At 42.8% G+C, this 15,888-nt stretch overlaps 1 protein-coding gene across 12 annotated transcripts in view; it reads left to right on the forward strand.

Annotated features, from left to right (window-relative positions):
• Fmnl2 (formin-like 2) overlaps nucleotides 1–15,888 on the forward strand; it is a 275,441-nt gene that overhangs the window by 173,033 nt on the left and 86,520 nt on the right. For all 12 annotated transcript variants that reach the window (XM_087655116.1, XM_087655115.1, XM_087655118.1 and 9 more), the window contains exons 3-4: nucleotides 5,932–6,012; nucleotides 10,993–11,069. In XM_087655116.1, coding sequence (XP_087511242.1) covers nucleotides 5,932–6,012; nucleotides 10,993–11,069 — 158 coding nt within the window. The remainder of the gene's footprint in view (nucleotides 1–5,931; nucleotides 6,013–10,992; nucleotides 11,070–15,888) is intronic.

The raw sequence follows: 15,888 nt of genomic DNA on the forward strand, positions 1-15,888 counted from the left end.
CTTCCCACCCTTAAATTATTGCCCAGCCATTTTGTGAGGTGGTCATGGATGCGTAGACTACAGTGATAGGTGTCCTGCTTTTCACCATGTTTCGATATGTCCATAGGCAAAGCACAGGCCCACTTACATTTTAGATTACATAACGAGAGGAATTCTGTAATTGTGAGGAGAAGCTAAAGTGTGAAGCTGTGCGTAATAATCTTTGCTGTGTAGGAGACATACCCGGATTAAGATTAAGAATGATGCAGAGTCCTGGGTATTTGATGGATTAGGTGAAGAGAATTTGCAATTTAATAAATACCCATGCTTTTCTTGGGTAAAGGGTTGTGGCTGTTTGTCTTTTAAGAAGTATCGATCTAAAATAAAATCTTTGGCTGCTAAAATAGGAGAGTAAAGAATCTGGCTAGTTGAAAGCTCCTTCCAGTGCCCATGTGACCTTACACTTTTGTGTCTAGTTCCTAGCTTCTTAGTCACAGTAAGAGCATTTTATGGTGAGTACTGCTGTGTTCCATGCATCATGTTGGTCAGCTTTGTGCAAGGCCCCACCTGAAATCATGAACCAATGTTGTCAGAGTGGCCTCCTCTTCTATCACAAGGTTAAGCATTCAGGGGGAACCCTCACATTGAGAAAAATGTTGAGTGATGGATAGGATTGGGCCTGCTTAATTTCTCCAGCGCATTAGAAGAGGAGCTATGGGATGTTTTGATCAAGAAAGCCCTGCTGAACTAGAGTGAACTAGAAGAGACTTTGCTAGTCTAAATAATGGAGACTGTTTGGAAAAGTCTCTTCAAAGTGGTTTCAGTCTGGGAGCTGTAATGGAATACTTGGATACCCCCCTCCCCCAGCTAGGAAAGTGATTTCATAGTGAGCTAAAGAATGCTTCAGAGCTCTCCAAGAAACCGTGGCTCGGGAAGGAATCTGGCATTGCTGATCTTTTTCAGTTCTAGTTTTATGCAGAAATGAACGGCTTTTAGTGTTGGGAAAGGAAAAAGGAGAGTTACACAGTTTTGTCCATGTGTTTTTCTATTAGTTAGAACTCTGCATTGGCTCTGTTAACTATCCACTGTTTGTTAGCTTGTTCTCTGGCATCTTTCTTGCCTGTTCCAGTGACCTGAGGTTCTTTGTGCTGTGACCTTTCTGGCACTGAGGTCTTGGGACCCAGCTTTTTTTTTTTTTTTTTTTAAAGGCCCTGGAGTTATATTCCATGCACCTCTGCCTTTGTTCCTGGACTTCCTCATCTGGAACACTTTTTGTCTCCTGCTTTGCAAAGAGATTTGGGATAGCTCTGTGCTGTCTCTCCTTCAGCATTCAATCCAAACCCCTCTTTCTCCAGGGATATCCCTTTGATCCGCACAGTTGGACAACGCCTCACCTCTCTTTGAACTGAGGAGGATCACATATGGCTCTTATCATGCTCTAGTTTGTATCATAACTCCGTATGCTGTATCACAGAGATGAGATTTACCACCCTGGACATGAAGAATTAGATTTATTTTTCTTTGAGTTTTAAAATAATAGCACCTTCTATTTATGTGTTCCCAATGAAGGAAGGAATAAAATGACCACTAAAAACTGATATTCCTGTGAATAACTTGAAATGGATGGTCCAAATAGGATAGCAGGGTTGAAGGTGTTCTGAGACAGGGGCTTGCTTTGCAGAATGCTTCTTAAATCTAATCACCATCAGAGGGGCTCTTCTCAATAGGCTAGATTGGCCGCTCCTATGGCAGTGGTGTTGAACCTTTCCTAAGTGCTGTGGTCCTTTAATACAGTGTTCTGGACCCCTTCTTCTCAGCCATAGAATTATCACTTTGCTACTTCATAACTGTAAATTTGCTACTATTATGAATCATAACATAAATATCTGGTAGAAACCCCCAAAGAGATTATGATGCCAAGGCTGTCCTATGGTCCCAGGTTCTCCACCATTAGTTAGACCAAATAGGTAAAGGTTTAATGATTATGCCTCTTTTTTCCCCATTGTCCTCTTCTGTCTCATCATACACATGCGCGCACACACACACACACACACACACTCACAAACACATGCATGCACACACACGTGCACATAGCTTATATATATATATATCTCCCTTCTGGAGGTGGTGCCATACACCAACTCCTCTGTAATTTATAGTTCTTTTGGAAATAAAAAATTGTATGTTCTTTTGGGGATTTTGGTCCTGTTATCCCTTGGGAGTCCAGGTCTACTTGTGTGAATTCTTTTTTATTTGCATAAGTTAGCTCTGAGGGTTTATTGCAGTCCCTTGGGCTAAGGAACCCTGGCTGTTCTTGAACCCACTCATCTCTAGCTGGTGCACACTTGTCCTTTTCTACAGTAAATCATGTTTGCCTACATACACGATTGCATTAATTTCTTCAGTGTTTACTGATGTCAGGATTTCCCATTTGAGAGAGTGGCATAGCATCCTAGGAGACAGCGAGGTTCCTTGTCACCATCTCACTGTCAGCACCAGGCAAATCAGATTAGAACTCACTCATGGCAATTGTACTGGTTGTGACTGTGACTTAGTAGAGACTACAGTTTGCTTGCTTAGCCTCTGGAAATGATACTGAACCCAAAATAATTCTAACTTCGTGGAGAAGAGGAATAGATCATTTGTGTAGAAAAGCTTATGTAAACCCAAGGAAAGGTTTCCTGAGTTTTCACTAGAATGAATTATTATGGAATCAGTATAATAAAAGCATTAAAGTATCATAATGCTTACATCTAATTCGTAGGGTTCTTGAAGCAGTGCGTATAGCTCTACTCTTGATACTCCCGAATTAGGGATGAATGGGGGAGAGACTCAGCAGTCAGTCTTAACAGTCATTAATAATTTCTTGGCAAACTCTTGTTCAGGTGTCTTGCTATAATAGCGTTAGGTCTCAGAATGTTAAGGTGTAAGACGAACTTGAATGGAATTTTGTTTGATCTTGGGATCACTTCTCCAAATACTGTTTATAGAGAAGAAATGATTGAAACGTGCTTATTGTAAAGCCAGTTTACACCAGATTAACCTCAATTAATTTCTGTAATGATCCACAGGGTTTGAGGAGGCATAAAGTTTGGAAATAGTTTTCTAAATGCGTGGCATGCAGTCAATTATGTTTACAGCTGAAGGGCTTCAGTGAGCAACTTTCCTAGATTTAGATGTTGAGGGGGGAGGGTGGGGCCCAAGGAAACAGCTCAGCTGCTTTGAAAGGAACTACCCCTGCTTTTCGAGAGAGTTCTAGGCAAAGCCCTCAGCTGAGTCTTCTTCCTGTGCTGTAACACCCAACCTCTACTGGCTGGTTTTGTGTGTCAACTTGACACAAGCTGGAGCTATCACAGAGAGAGGAGCCTTCCTTGAGGAAATGCCTCCATGGGATCCAGCTGTAAAGGCACTTTCTCAATTAGTGATCAAGAATGGGAGGACCCAGCCCATTGTGGGTGATGCGATCCATGGGCTGGTAGTCGTGGGTTCTAAAAAAGAGCAAGCTGAGTAAGCCAGGGGAAGCAAGCCAGTAAGTAACATCCCTCCATGGCCTCTGCATCAGCTCCTGCTTCCTGACCTGTTTGAGTTCTGGTCATGGTTTCCTTTGATGATGAACAGCAATGTGGAAAGTGTAAGCTGAATAAACCCCTTCCCCCCCAGCTTGCTTTTTGGTCATGATGTTTGTGCAGGAATAGAAACCCTAAGACGTTAATTACTTTAATACACCCTTGTTGTGGCCCCATCATTTCCTTCGTTTAGGAATGGCTTTGCTTTTCCAACTTGGTGGCAGCGAACTTGATCTCTAGCAAATAAGTGGATTCAAGAAAATTCTTCATCCTTTCTAGAGCAGGTCTGCGCCTAGGCGGACTTGCCTTTTGGGGTTGGGGAGGGCAGTTAATGAGAAATGTAAATCATGAAAGCATTTGACAGTCATGGACCCAAGAGGAGCATAGGCTCAGCCGCATGTGCCTTTAGTGCTAATATGAATGTGACTGATTTCTACTGTGCAGCGAGCCTGCTGTGAATATTGCCTGTGCAGTGTTTACTATAGCTTGTGGGTACTCTTATACGTTTACAGACTCATCCGTTAGCTGAGCATGGTGTGAAATACCTGGAATCCTGTCTAAGGGAGGCTGAAGTAGGAAGACGTAGAGGCTACTTTCAAGACCCTGTCACATGTAGAGGACACAATCTCCTAGCAAATTTCCGGTCCTCTGCCTCTTATGATCCCTCTCCCCCTCCGTGATACTCTGAGTCTTAGGTCTAGGGACTGTGTTGAAGTTGCGTCATTTGGTGCTGGCACTTCACGGTCCGTTGCTTTCTTCATTCTGACCAGTACAGTATAGGGTTTTCACTAGATAGTCAGGTCTGAGATGTCATTTTCAACATAGCAAAGTAATTAACATTTTAAGTCTGTAACCAAGCAGGATTTGAGTGAGTCAGGAAGAATGTGGTGGTTCTGTGTTGGAAAAATACAGTTTTTCTTTTTTTCTTTGTCCTTTTCCCTCTCTTACCTCCAACTTCCTTCCCTCCCTATATAACCTGCCTGACCTATTAACTCAGAGATCTACCTGTCTCTGCTTCTGGAGTACTGGGACTAAAAGTGTGGACCACCACTCCCGGCGGATACACGTTTCTATAAAGCACACAACTGCTAGTTGTTGTGGTCAGCTGCTGCTGCTGCGATATTAGGAAAATTCCCCTGTAGAAGAAGAAATAAAATTAAAAACAACAACCAAAACCATATATATTTGGGTTATAGGGTAGATAAGACGCTTTCTTTGCCAGGAGTGGTGGCACATGCCTTTAATCTGAGCACTCAGGGCTACAGAGGCAGGTGGGATCTCTGAGTTTGAGGCCAGTCTGGCTTACAGAGTGAGTTCCAAAACAGCCAGGACTACACAGAGAAACCCTGTCTTGAAAAAACCAAATTAAAAAAAAAATAGACTATTTTTAAAGATATTTCTTTTAAAGATTTATTTATTTATTTATTATATATAAGCACACTGTAGCTGTCTTCAGATACAGCAGAAGAGGGCATCGGATCTCTTTACAGATGGTTGTGAGCCACCATGTGGTTGCTGGGAATTGAACTCAGGACCTCTGGAAGAGCAGTCAGTGCTCTTAACAGCTGAGCCATCTCTCCAGCCCGAAGAGACTATTTTTTAGAATGATGTATTTAAATTTTTCATGCATGTAAAACATGATGTGTGTGTGTGTGTGTGTGTGTGTGTGTGTGGTGTGTATGTGTGTGTGTCTATCTGTCTGTCTGTGTGCCCACACATGCGAGCTGTTTGGGCTCTTCAGTGCAAAGGCTGCTTTAGACCTAGTAATGTTAACATGCATTCCTGTTTATATACTTCTCCACCCCCCCACCCTCCCCACCCCACCCCCAGAGCTGGGGACCGAACCCAGGGCCATGTGCTTGCTAGGCAAGCGCTCTACCACTGAGCCAAATCCCCAACCCCCTGTTTACATACTCTCATGTTCCAAAACTCCCTAACCTATCTACCAGCAATTAACTCATTATTCCTTTTTTGAAACACATTAGTTTTATCCAATCTTGATTCAACTGTGGTTATTTTTAAAGATAACATATTCTAAAGTGAAAGATTTGCCAACATTGAAGATATCCCAATGAATTTACTAGGGTCTGAAAGGCAGTGGGCAATGCTGGCCTTTGAGGGACAGTTGGGGAGGCTGCAGAGAAAGCAGTCCTCACTCTGGAGTTGGGAGGACATGGGTTCAGGTCCACTCTACCTCACTAGCTATGGTATAAAAGAGAGTACTCCCTTTTCTTCCAGTCTCCCTATGCAGGGAGAGCCCATGAAGACAGAAAATCGGCCTAAGAGTGTGTTTGGTCATGCGTAACGACATGAATGTGTTTCATATGGCTGGCTGTGGTATCCCTTCATACTGTTTCTGCTGTTTACGTAACTCTGTTTCTTGCAGGAACGATTCCAGGTGAAGAACCCTCCCCATACATACATACAGAAGCTCAAAGGCTACCTGGATCCAGCCGTAACCAGGAAGGTAAGGTGGATAAGCTTACACTCCTGACTGTCCCTTCCTCGTCAGTGCTCAGAGTCCTGCATCACATCAGAGGATTCTTTCCTTCCTCTTAGTGTTTGCCAGAGCTCCAAGCAAGCAAACAAAACTTTGGAGGCCATCATCATGAGAAGACAAAGGGGGGTGTGTGTGTGTCTATAGTCCTTAAAAAAACTTTTCTTCACAAAAGTGAGTTCCTTTAATGGTTCACTTTACAAAAGTGAGTTCCCACTGCACAGAGCAGCGAGTGCTGTCCTTACTGCTTAGGTCGCTAACAAAGCAGGCCTTGCAAATGCAATGCTTGTCTTTTTGTGACTCTGTGCACTTCTAGAACCCTGAAAAATCACTGAGGCTGTCCTCCCTGCTGCATGCTGACATTGTTTGTTGATGTTTCACAGCTTCCCCCGCCCAACCCCGGCCCCTTCCCCTTCCCCTTCCCCTGACCCCAGGAAGGTGAGGAGGGAATAGCTGATGTGATTTTTAACCATCTCTCCTTTTACAAACAAGCCCTGCTTTGTGCAGTCGCACAATCGGCCTGAACTGATGCCTTGTGGTTATGCCTGTCGCCTGGCACAGCCCTGCAGGCCCGGTCAGCCCAGGGATGGCTCAGGGCAGAACTGTCCCTGAGCATTGTGGGTAAAGCACAATGTCTTTTCCCGCCTTCTACATTCCCACGCTGAATTCCCCGTGTGTGTCAATGGTGATTCCTGGGTGAAGGAAAGCTCACTTTACCTGCTTAGCTGTTTCCAGGGGTCTTGGCTCACACTTCACTTTGTGTGTTTATGTGTCTCTCTCCCACTCCACTCTGCCCTCCTGACTTTTCTCTTTTCCTCACTTCGCCACTCTAACTCTTCATTACTTCTATCTCCCCCCCCCCCCCAAGTGTCATGCAAATATAGCCCCTATTTGTTTTGGAAGTTTCGTGAGCCTCCAAGTTATGGTTTATGGGATTTAAACAATAGGAATGATGATTGAACTTTGTGATTCTGGGACTAGAGAGATGGCTCTGTGGTCTAGAGTGCTTGTTGCTCTTTTAGAGGACCTGCGTTCAGTTCCCAGCACAGACACAGTGACTCACACTCAAATGTAACCCTGGTTCTGGGGTTTCACCAGTCTCTTCTTACCTCGGGACACCAGGTATGCAGTGGTGTGCCTACCTTCAAGTAGGCAAAACACGCACATTTAAAAAAGAAAAATGAAAAGAAAATTGAGATCCCCGCTGTGGCCCCCATGCCATACAAATCTTGCATGTCCTGTGGTTTCCCCGAATCTTCTGTGAATGCCGTTGGTAATATTTCTCCCCCTCAAAAACGTGGTGATCACTTTTAAAAAGGTCCGCATTCAACAATTTCCACCCCCTCACTGCCCCCAGGTTAAAAAAACATTTGCTGCTTAATTCTTGTGAATTTCTTAGATTCGTTTCTTTCCCTGGGCAGAGTAGCCTTAATTTTACAGGTTAGGGAATGCTGTGATGCGGGATACCTGTGAAACACAGTTTTGGGAATGAAGAAAAGGCAGTCTGTCTATACTTTTTATTTCTGTGCGGGCACTCAGTCTATGAAGAGTAACTCTACTAGTCCTTTAGAAATCCATAGACTTGAGATGATGGTTGAGCGCTCCACAGGCCCTAGGCACACTTGATGTGAACTGAGTGGAGGGAGAGAGGGTAGCACTTAAGATGAGTGCGTCCCGTTCCCCCACCCCCACCAATACAATGCGCAGTTCATTCCAAAAACAGAGCATGGGATACCCACACTTCCAGAAATGACAGCCTCGGCTCCCAGCCCCACACCCTCAGGAGACAAAGAAAACCCAGCAGAAGAAACCAGGGTGCCCTCTTGTTAAACATCTCAGTTCTTCCCGGATCACTTAATAAGGAGAAATGGGCCTGATGGTGGTCGTGTGGACCATGGTTTCTCTGTCCTGACCCATGTATTCACCTGAATGGTCTCATTTGGTCTGTGCCTTGTTTTTCAACGTCTGTCATTCAGCTCCAGAGAAATGGACCAGAGGTAGGATTAGCACCCCCACCCCCTGCTGTAATAAGATTCTGTCAGGAGCTGGCAGTGGAAAGGATCTGTAATTGTAGTGCTTAAGCCCCAGAAAAAAGGAGATTTGTTTGGAAGAAGGCATGGCTTTTGGTTAAAAATGAGCTTAAAATTCTCAGCTGTGGTATGGTGTTGGGGACCGTTCAAGCCAGGCCTTTAAATTTTAGCCAGACTGTCTAGGCTGAGTAGGCTTCCTCCAACGCTGGTCAGGGTCCTCAAATAGTTCACTCATTAATCTTTTTTTTTTTTTTTAAATTGAATAGGAGATACTTAATTTGCCCTTTAAAAAAATGTACCCAAGCACATTCTGCTTAGAATAGCTTTAAAGGAAACCCCCTAGAGTAGGGCAGGAAGGACCTAAATTAGGTATCTCTGAGCCCAGGATTTCGCAAACCGGCCTCTTCATTTTGTACCAGCAGTTATTAGCCTGAGCCTCAGGGAAGGCTGTGCTCATGTCTGGCCTGGACAGACCATGAAGAAAGGAGTCTGGTTCTTTGCTGACTCGGCATTTGTGAGGAGAAGCCTATTGTGTGGCTCACTTGTCTCAGCCGCCTCCCAGGGCGGTAGCTGGCTGTCCTATATCTGGGAGGAAAGAAAGAAGATGGGGATTGCTTGGTGCTGGACCTTTCCCTTTCTTGTTCTCTGCTCGGACCTACAGGTTCAAGTTACCACTCTTCGAAGAGCTTTAAAGTCTTGTGGATGGCATTTTAGAAGCGCAGAGTGTTAATGTTAACACTCACTGTTTATGTGTTAGCAAAGTGGATGCTAAGGCATTCCAAACTCCAACCGGAAACCGGGGTGCTCCTTGCAGAACGCAGCACAGCAGTGAAGTCAGCTTAGTTTGTCTCAGTGCCAGACAGGTGCAGGGCTACAGTGCATAGCATAGCCAATGCCTGATGAATGCTTGCTGCTGCTGCTGCTAGCTCAGTGCTTTGATTTAGTTGCATGGTTAGGGTGTGCCTCTTGTCTGTCTGTCTGTCTGTCTGTCTGTCTGTCTGTCTGTGTGTGTGTGTCTCTCTCTCTCTCTATATATATATACATACACACATATATATATTATATAAATATATATATATTATATTTGTGTGTGTGTGTACGTGTGTGTACACAGAGTCTGTTTAGTATCCATATCAGTCTGCTTGTCTTTCTTTCTCTCTCCCCCTCTTCCTCCCTAGTTCTTCATTATGTTTTAAGTACTGTGCTTGTGCTCTTTGTAGAAGACCCTTCGGGGATGATTTCTTTGAGGCCTGGGAAGAAGACTTAGGGACCAGTAGAGAGCACCAAGGACCTAGCTACAATGTGGCCCCATCCTACTTCCTGTACCTGACAAACCCTGTGCTTCCTGGACTCATTGCAGGGAGCCAGTTTTGCATCTCTCTCCAAACTGTCGATGGCCTTGCCATTTTTAAGTCTTTCTTGGCAGCAGAGGCGTAACACCTTTCTTTTTTACTTATATTTGGGACAGATGTTTCATATATCCCACCATACATTGATCACAAAAATCCGAGAAGATCTCTTTTTTAAATAGTGTTTGAGAATAACAGTTATAGCGACTTTAAGAAAGCAAGAGACTTTGAGAAGAGGAGAAGGGGCAACAGGAGCCTGCCTGTGCCAAGCGGTGTTGCTGGTCTCCTTTGGCTAATGGTCCACAGGCATGTGGCCTAGCTCTTGCTACCCCACCATCTGGAATTGTGCTACCAAGCTTTTCTTTCTTACCTTTTCGATGTGGTTCTTCTGAAGTATGGGAGCCATGGTGAGCGGCCTGGGAATGGAGGCCTCTATTCTTATGGTACTTTTTCCAGTGAGCGAAGAAGCTTGAGGGGATTAGGCCACAGCACAGGTAGCCTGGACCTTTTAAAAGAAGGCATTGCACATCGAATTTCCTTCTCCCAGAGTGGCCGGAGATTGTAGAAAGAGACAGGATCTTGATAGGCTAGAGTAAGGAAGGGTATTCTGGGCATGTGCATGTGTACATGAACTTTCCTGACTGGCCTTGCAAGTGAGGACTAGTTGGAAGAGCTAACTCTGAATGTTTGTTTTTGGAACATGTTGGGTCAACTGGAGACTGTTAGGTTCAAGACTGCTGTCTTTAGAAGGGCATGCTTACAAAGTTGGCCATCAGAGTTCATTTGTACGCTCTATAAAAGCAGCTCTCTGTGCCTAAATAATGTATGAAAACAGCAGTTTATACTGAAGACCTGATTTATTGCAGGAGTCTGGAACTGTTGCCTGAGTGAGGCAGTCTGCCAATGAGATCAGCCTCTAATGAGAACCCTGGCCACCAAGTCTCTGTTGAGCTTCATGACTGAGTTCATAAGTGACTCCTTGGGCAAGAACACTCTTGAAATCATGTTTGGTTTCCTATGCACTCAGACCATCATAGACACATCTTTTTATTGTTTTTACCATTTACTCTTTCATTTCAATACATTGCCAGGGGTATGCATGTGTTTTATGCTGATGAATCGATGAAACTGGAGGAAGTTTTCCTAAACAATAGGCACAATGGTCATTATTATTCTCATTATTATTATTATTATTATTATTATTATTATTATTATTAGTAGTAGTAGTAGTAGTAGTAGTAATAGTATATGTAGGATAGGGAAAATAATCCTTTAGGATATTATGTAAAATAAGTCTCCTTTCTTCTAAGCTACTTTTCATGACCAAGGTTTGTGCGCTTTTTTTTTTTTTTTGTTCTTTTTTTCGGAGCTGGGGACCGAACCCAGGGCCTTGCGCTTCCTAGGCAAGCGCTCTACCACTGAGCTAAATCCCCAACCCCGGTTTGTGCGCTTTTAAATCAAACAAAAGAAACATAATTATACATTAGAATAAAATATCTTTCCATATCAAATTAAATTTATTATAAGTTAAGTAGCACCAGGTACTAAGGTCATATTTTGTTGAATTATAGAAATTCAGAAGGCGTGTTCAAGAATCTACGCAAGTGCTAAGAGAACTGGAAATTTCATTAAGAACCAACCACATTGGGTAAGTATGTTTCCATAACGTGGGATAGCACTAACATTTTATGTTAGAAAGTGACTGAATTGTACCTAGGTACTGAGCTTCTATATTTACTGAAGGACCAACGTTCATATGTGGGAAGTCTTCCTTAGTCCTCTGATCACTAACTGAGAATCAGTGGAAGCAGAATGGGACGCCCTTGACTTGGGGATTTATAGCAAGTCTGTGTTTACTTGTTTGGATGAAGTAAGCCTGGACAGTTCGTGACGAGTGCTTGGCTTCATGTATATGACAGCTCTAGCCACTGGGAAATGCTCAAGAATGAGTGTAAGCTGAGATCCTTGAGCTGTCTCAGTCTTCTGCTGGTTTTCTTTCTTTAATCTCTTTCCATTCACAAAAGAATGGAAGCTGGAGTGCTGCTGTCTAACCCTCCTTTGAAGCATTTGAGACATTGCTTGTGTCTCTTTCAAGTCAAACACTTGATGAGACCGAAGTATTCCATAGAAGGAAAATGAAGTTCATGGAATTACTTCACTAAACATTTCTGACTGTTCCTTTCATGCAACCTCATAGTTGCTTTTCCTCAGGCAAGGGCTACTACATTTCCCCTTATTCCTGGGATAGCATAATGCATAGTACGTTTATTGCCAAGGCTGTGTGACACCAGATAATGTGTTTTGCACTCTTGCTTTGTAGACAAGTCTTTCTCTACTTAGCCTCAATGTCACTATGTGGCCAGGCTGTCTTCAAATGCTGAGCAATCGTACTGTTAATCTCTCAAGTATTTGGAATATAGACATGTGCAAAGCACAGTAGAACATTGGGTAACATATTTTTTGGATTTTGGCTTTGTGCATTTACTGTGAGAGAAGAATGAAGACTACAGGGTTCTATATCTTTTCCAATGTTCTCCTTTGACATTTTTTTGCAGAAATGTTGAACTGAAATAATATGCCAGTATTATTCTATGGTGGTACTGAGTATTCTGTAAAATAGATGGGTGACATGAATAGCAATTTACTTCTACTTTAGTTTGATTGATAAAAGCCAGTTAGATGTTTTAAGTATGGAGATGATCATGTAGGGTCACATGGGGAGACTTTGAGGTAGAATGCCCATTGAGAACCAACTCTCCATAACATTAACTGATTCTTGTTGTCTCCGAAAATGGACCACAGAAAAAAACAAATAATGAAAGCTTGATTTTCAAACTGGGAGAAATAGTCTAATCTCTCATTTTTAAGGCTAAAGAATGGAGAAACAAAGATGGTCGGGTGAACTACCGGAAGTCCACAGCTATAAGGCCAGTGCTTTGGCTCAAAGACACTCTGGTCTTTTTCCCAAATTGTTTTTCCTAGCAGACCCTTCTGAAAGAGTTAAGGCATTTGGGGCTTTGGGCTCAGAGCAGTAAAGCTTGTCTGTCTCGGGATGAAGGTAGTGGTTGTTTAATTCAATTGGATATCTGCACTGAGGAAATCCAGTAGCTTCTGCTATTATGAATGGGGAATTAGATTCCATTTGATATGGCCCAACTCTATGCCTGGGCAGCTCTCAACTGAATGTAGTGGAATAATTGACAGCAGATTTCCAAGCATTATTGAGATAATGTGAAATTGACTATCAAGTTCTAGAGCACCATGGTCATTTCCAATACAAAGTTGGAGGACCAGAAGAGCCTGTGCAGTCTGAGCAGTTGGGGCGACTTGCTAGTCATGTGGGAAGATGTCTCCTCCTTCCTTCCTCACCAGCTGGGTTCTCCTTTCCCTCCTATTTATGTGAAACCCCTGGAAAAGTGGCTATAGATGTGGAGGAATTCATGGGATGCATTGTCTAGATGAAACAATTCCTGCACAAGCTCACACTGGAGGAAATTGCGACTTCTCTTGTCTATGTTGACGATTCAAGCTTGAACCCGTCTCTTCATTCTCTCAACTTAGTGTCTTGACCTCATTTGATAAGAACAAATTCTGAAGAATTACTAATTGATGAAAATTATCAGTGGCTACCATGAGGAATTTTTGTATGCTACGATCCATGGGTCATGTTTCTTGTGTGCACGCACGCATGTGTGCTCTGGATAAGATAGTAGAAAGGTAATTGGGCACCTGTTTGTCTAATGAAGAGGTCTTAGTGCAGGCCTTTGCTGTGACCCCTTCTATTAATTTGACATTTGAGAAATTTAAGTTACACAAGCTTCCTGCTCTTACTATGTGAGCCGGAGTAGCCTCTGACTTATTAAATGAAGCAGTAGTGCTTAGCTCATGGGAATGAAGTCCCTGGATCTCATGCAGGAGACTCAACATCTAACAGCTATTGCTTCCTACACTTGCTGAGGAGAATATCTAGGAAAGACTCGCCAGCAATTTATAACATCACTCTAAGGAAGTCCATGTGTAGAACGTGGTCTTGCTTACCCAAAGTGACCTGAGTGTTAGGAGATCATGATTTCCAGAAATTAAAAGCTGAAATTACACTTAGAATCCATTTGTCCTGAAAAAAAAAATTATTCTTGGCACATGCTTGGAGTTCAAGGTTAGAGAGTGGGTTTTGCTGAGGTGACAGTCTCAGCTGCAACTTTGTCAAGTGAAGGGTTTGTTCTGAGTTTCCCACAAGCCTAAAACTCTATAAATGGAGCCATCTTTCGAGAAAGAAAATTAAGTTTTTTGAGGGATGTTGAAATAAGACTTTGGCTAGGAATAATTCCATTCATTACTGTTAAGAGCTATAGCACTGGAGAAGGATTGGATTATGACTTACCCAAACCCCTGACACTACTTGAAATATTCTTGAAAAGAACTGAGTACCATTACATCGCCCTGGCAAGCAATACGAGTGTGCAGAAGCCAAGGTGTGTCAGATGTCTGGGCGATGGCTGTGGTGGAGAAGGGTGAGCTGGAGAGGTTTGCCAGCTTCATTCCATGGAACTGCCGTGTAGGTGCTTTCTTTTAATGCCACTGCCTATAATTATAGAAAGTTACTTTTCAGTCCAAATGCAAGGTCACAGATATTTTAAAAGAGGTACACTTTCACTTGTAGGTGTTTGAGACAACAGGCACGAAGCAAATTTCCCAGGGCTTGTGGGAAGTATGTAGAAGAGAGAAGGCAGTCAGGAAGTGCTTAGTGAAGGCCTCTTTTCCTAGACTGTCAGGCTTTCTGTGGGTCAGGGCTGGCTGGAGTTGGACCTGGTCAAAGAGGAAAGAGAATAGCCTATATACTCTTTTAAGACATACACAAATGTGTGTGTGTGTGTGTGTGTGTGTGTGTGTGTGTGTGTGTGTGTGTGTGTGTGTGTATACACATGTGGGGGCTACTCTGTGATCAGTTCGTTCTTCCACAGTGCTGCTTTGGAAATCCTCTAAGTCACGGCATTTTGTCAAGTGTCAGGCACATCGATTGCATCGTTTCACAGAACAGTGTTTGGGCTGTTACTCTGTACCTGGAGCCAGTGTTGTACATATGGGAAAACTGAAGGTCAGGTGCTAATTTTACTCCACACATACTAGTAAGAAGCACTGAGGCTTGAACCAGGATTTGTCTGCATTTAAGCCTATTTTCTATAGTAACAGTTTAAACGTTTTGACATTCTGGACTCTTAGTCTAGCTAATTGTTTTGAACTTGAGTAAACTATTGTTGCTTATATGAATCCTGTCTAGTAACATTTACTATGCTAGAAACTAAAATTGACAAATTTTAAGTTCCTTTAATATGTAATATTTAGTAGCAAACTTTTCATATACAAACATACATTCTCCTCTGACTATTGGCACATGTAACATTTTGTGAAGTGTAACTATTTGACAAAGTAATAAAAATTCCCTGTTTAAAAAAAAATTCCCTGTAAAGAACGGCTTTATTTATTTCCTCATAAAAAGTCTTGAGACTTCTTATTTCATATCTTTGCACTAGAAGGCAGCTGGGCGTTCCCAACACTGCATGTTTTGATATTTATTTTTATTTGGTGCAGATGAAGAACATTTGGAAAATAGAGTTAAGTGGCCTTTTCTGATCATTGTAGAGATTCCTCCTCTTTGACCAGGTCCAGCTCCAGCTAGCCCTGACCCACAGCAACGGTGCTGTTGCTGTATTGTGCTATAATCTCCTTGTCTCATGCCCTGGCTGGATGTGTTTACCCATGGATCCTGTAATAGGATTTTTCAGCTGATCATTTGGAAAGCAGGCTCCCTGAGGGACTCTGCTCTTCCAGTGCTGAAACACCATTCTGTAATATTTTTGTTGCTGTTGATAGAGACAGGGTTTCTCTGTATATTTTTGGAGCTTGCTCTGTAAACCAGGCTCGCTTTGAAATCAGAGATTCACCTGCCTCTGCCTCTGAGTATTGGCATATACCACCACTGGCTGGCTATAATTTTTTTTTCTTTTTAAAGAATTATTTATTTTATGTATGTACACTAGTTGGCTTCAGATATACCAGAAGAGAGCATTGGATCCCATTACAGATGGTTGTGAGCCACCATGTGGGTACTAGGAATTGAACTCAGGACCTCTGGGAGAACAATCAGTGCTCTTAACCACTGAGCCATCTCTCCAGCCCCTGATAATTTTTTTTAAAAATCATTTTGGCTAATAATCACCATTACCATCAGGATACACTTTTAATTATTGTAAAAGGTATCAAACTAGTATAAACCCAGGGTTTCCTGAATTTTGTTTAAGCTGAAAATGTATCTTTAGTGACCAATACTGTTTTCCCCGAGGCAACAGGCTGACTTCATTATTCTTGAGGTGCTGTCTTTCAATGCCCCAAATGTTACCATCACAGTTTGTAAGTTATTTTTACAAGTGAACTGGCAGTCCATGGAAAAATGTCTCCTTCCTCGCCCC

This window comes from Rattus norvegicus, chromosome 3, assembly GCF_021556685.1.
Source record: "Rattus norvegicus strain SHRSP/BbbUtx chromosome 3, alternate assembly SHRSP_T2T, whole genome shotgun sequence".
Taxonomy (NCBI): Eukaryota; Metazoa; Chordata; class Mammalia; order Rodentia; family Muridae; genus Rattus; species Rattus norvegicus.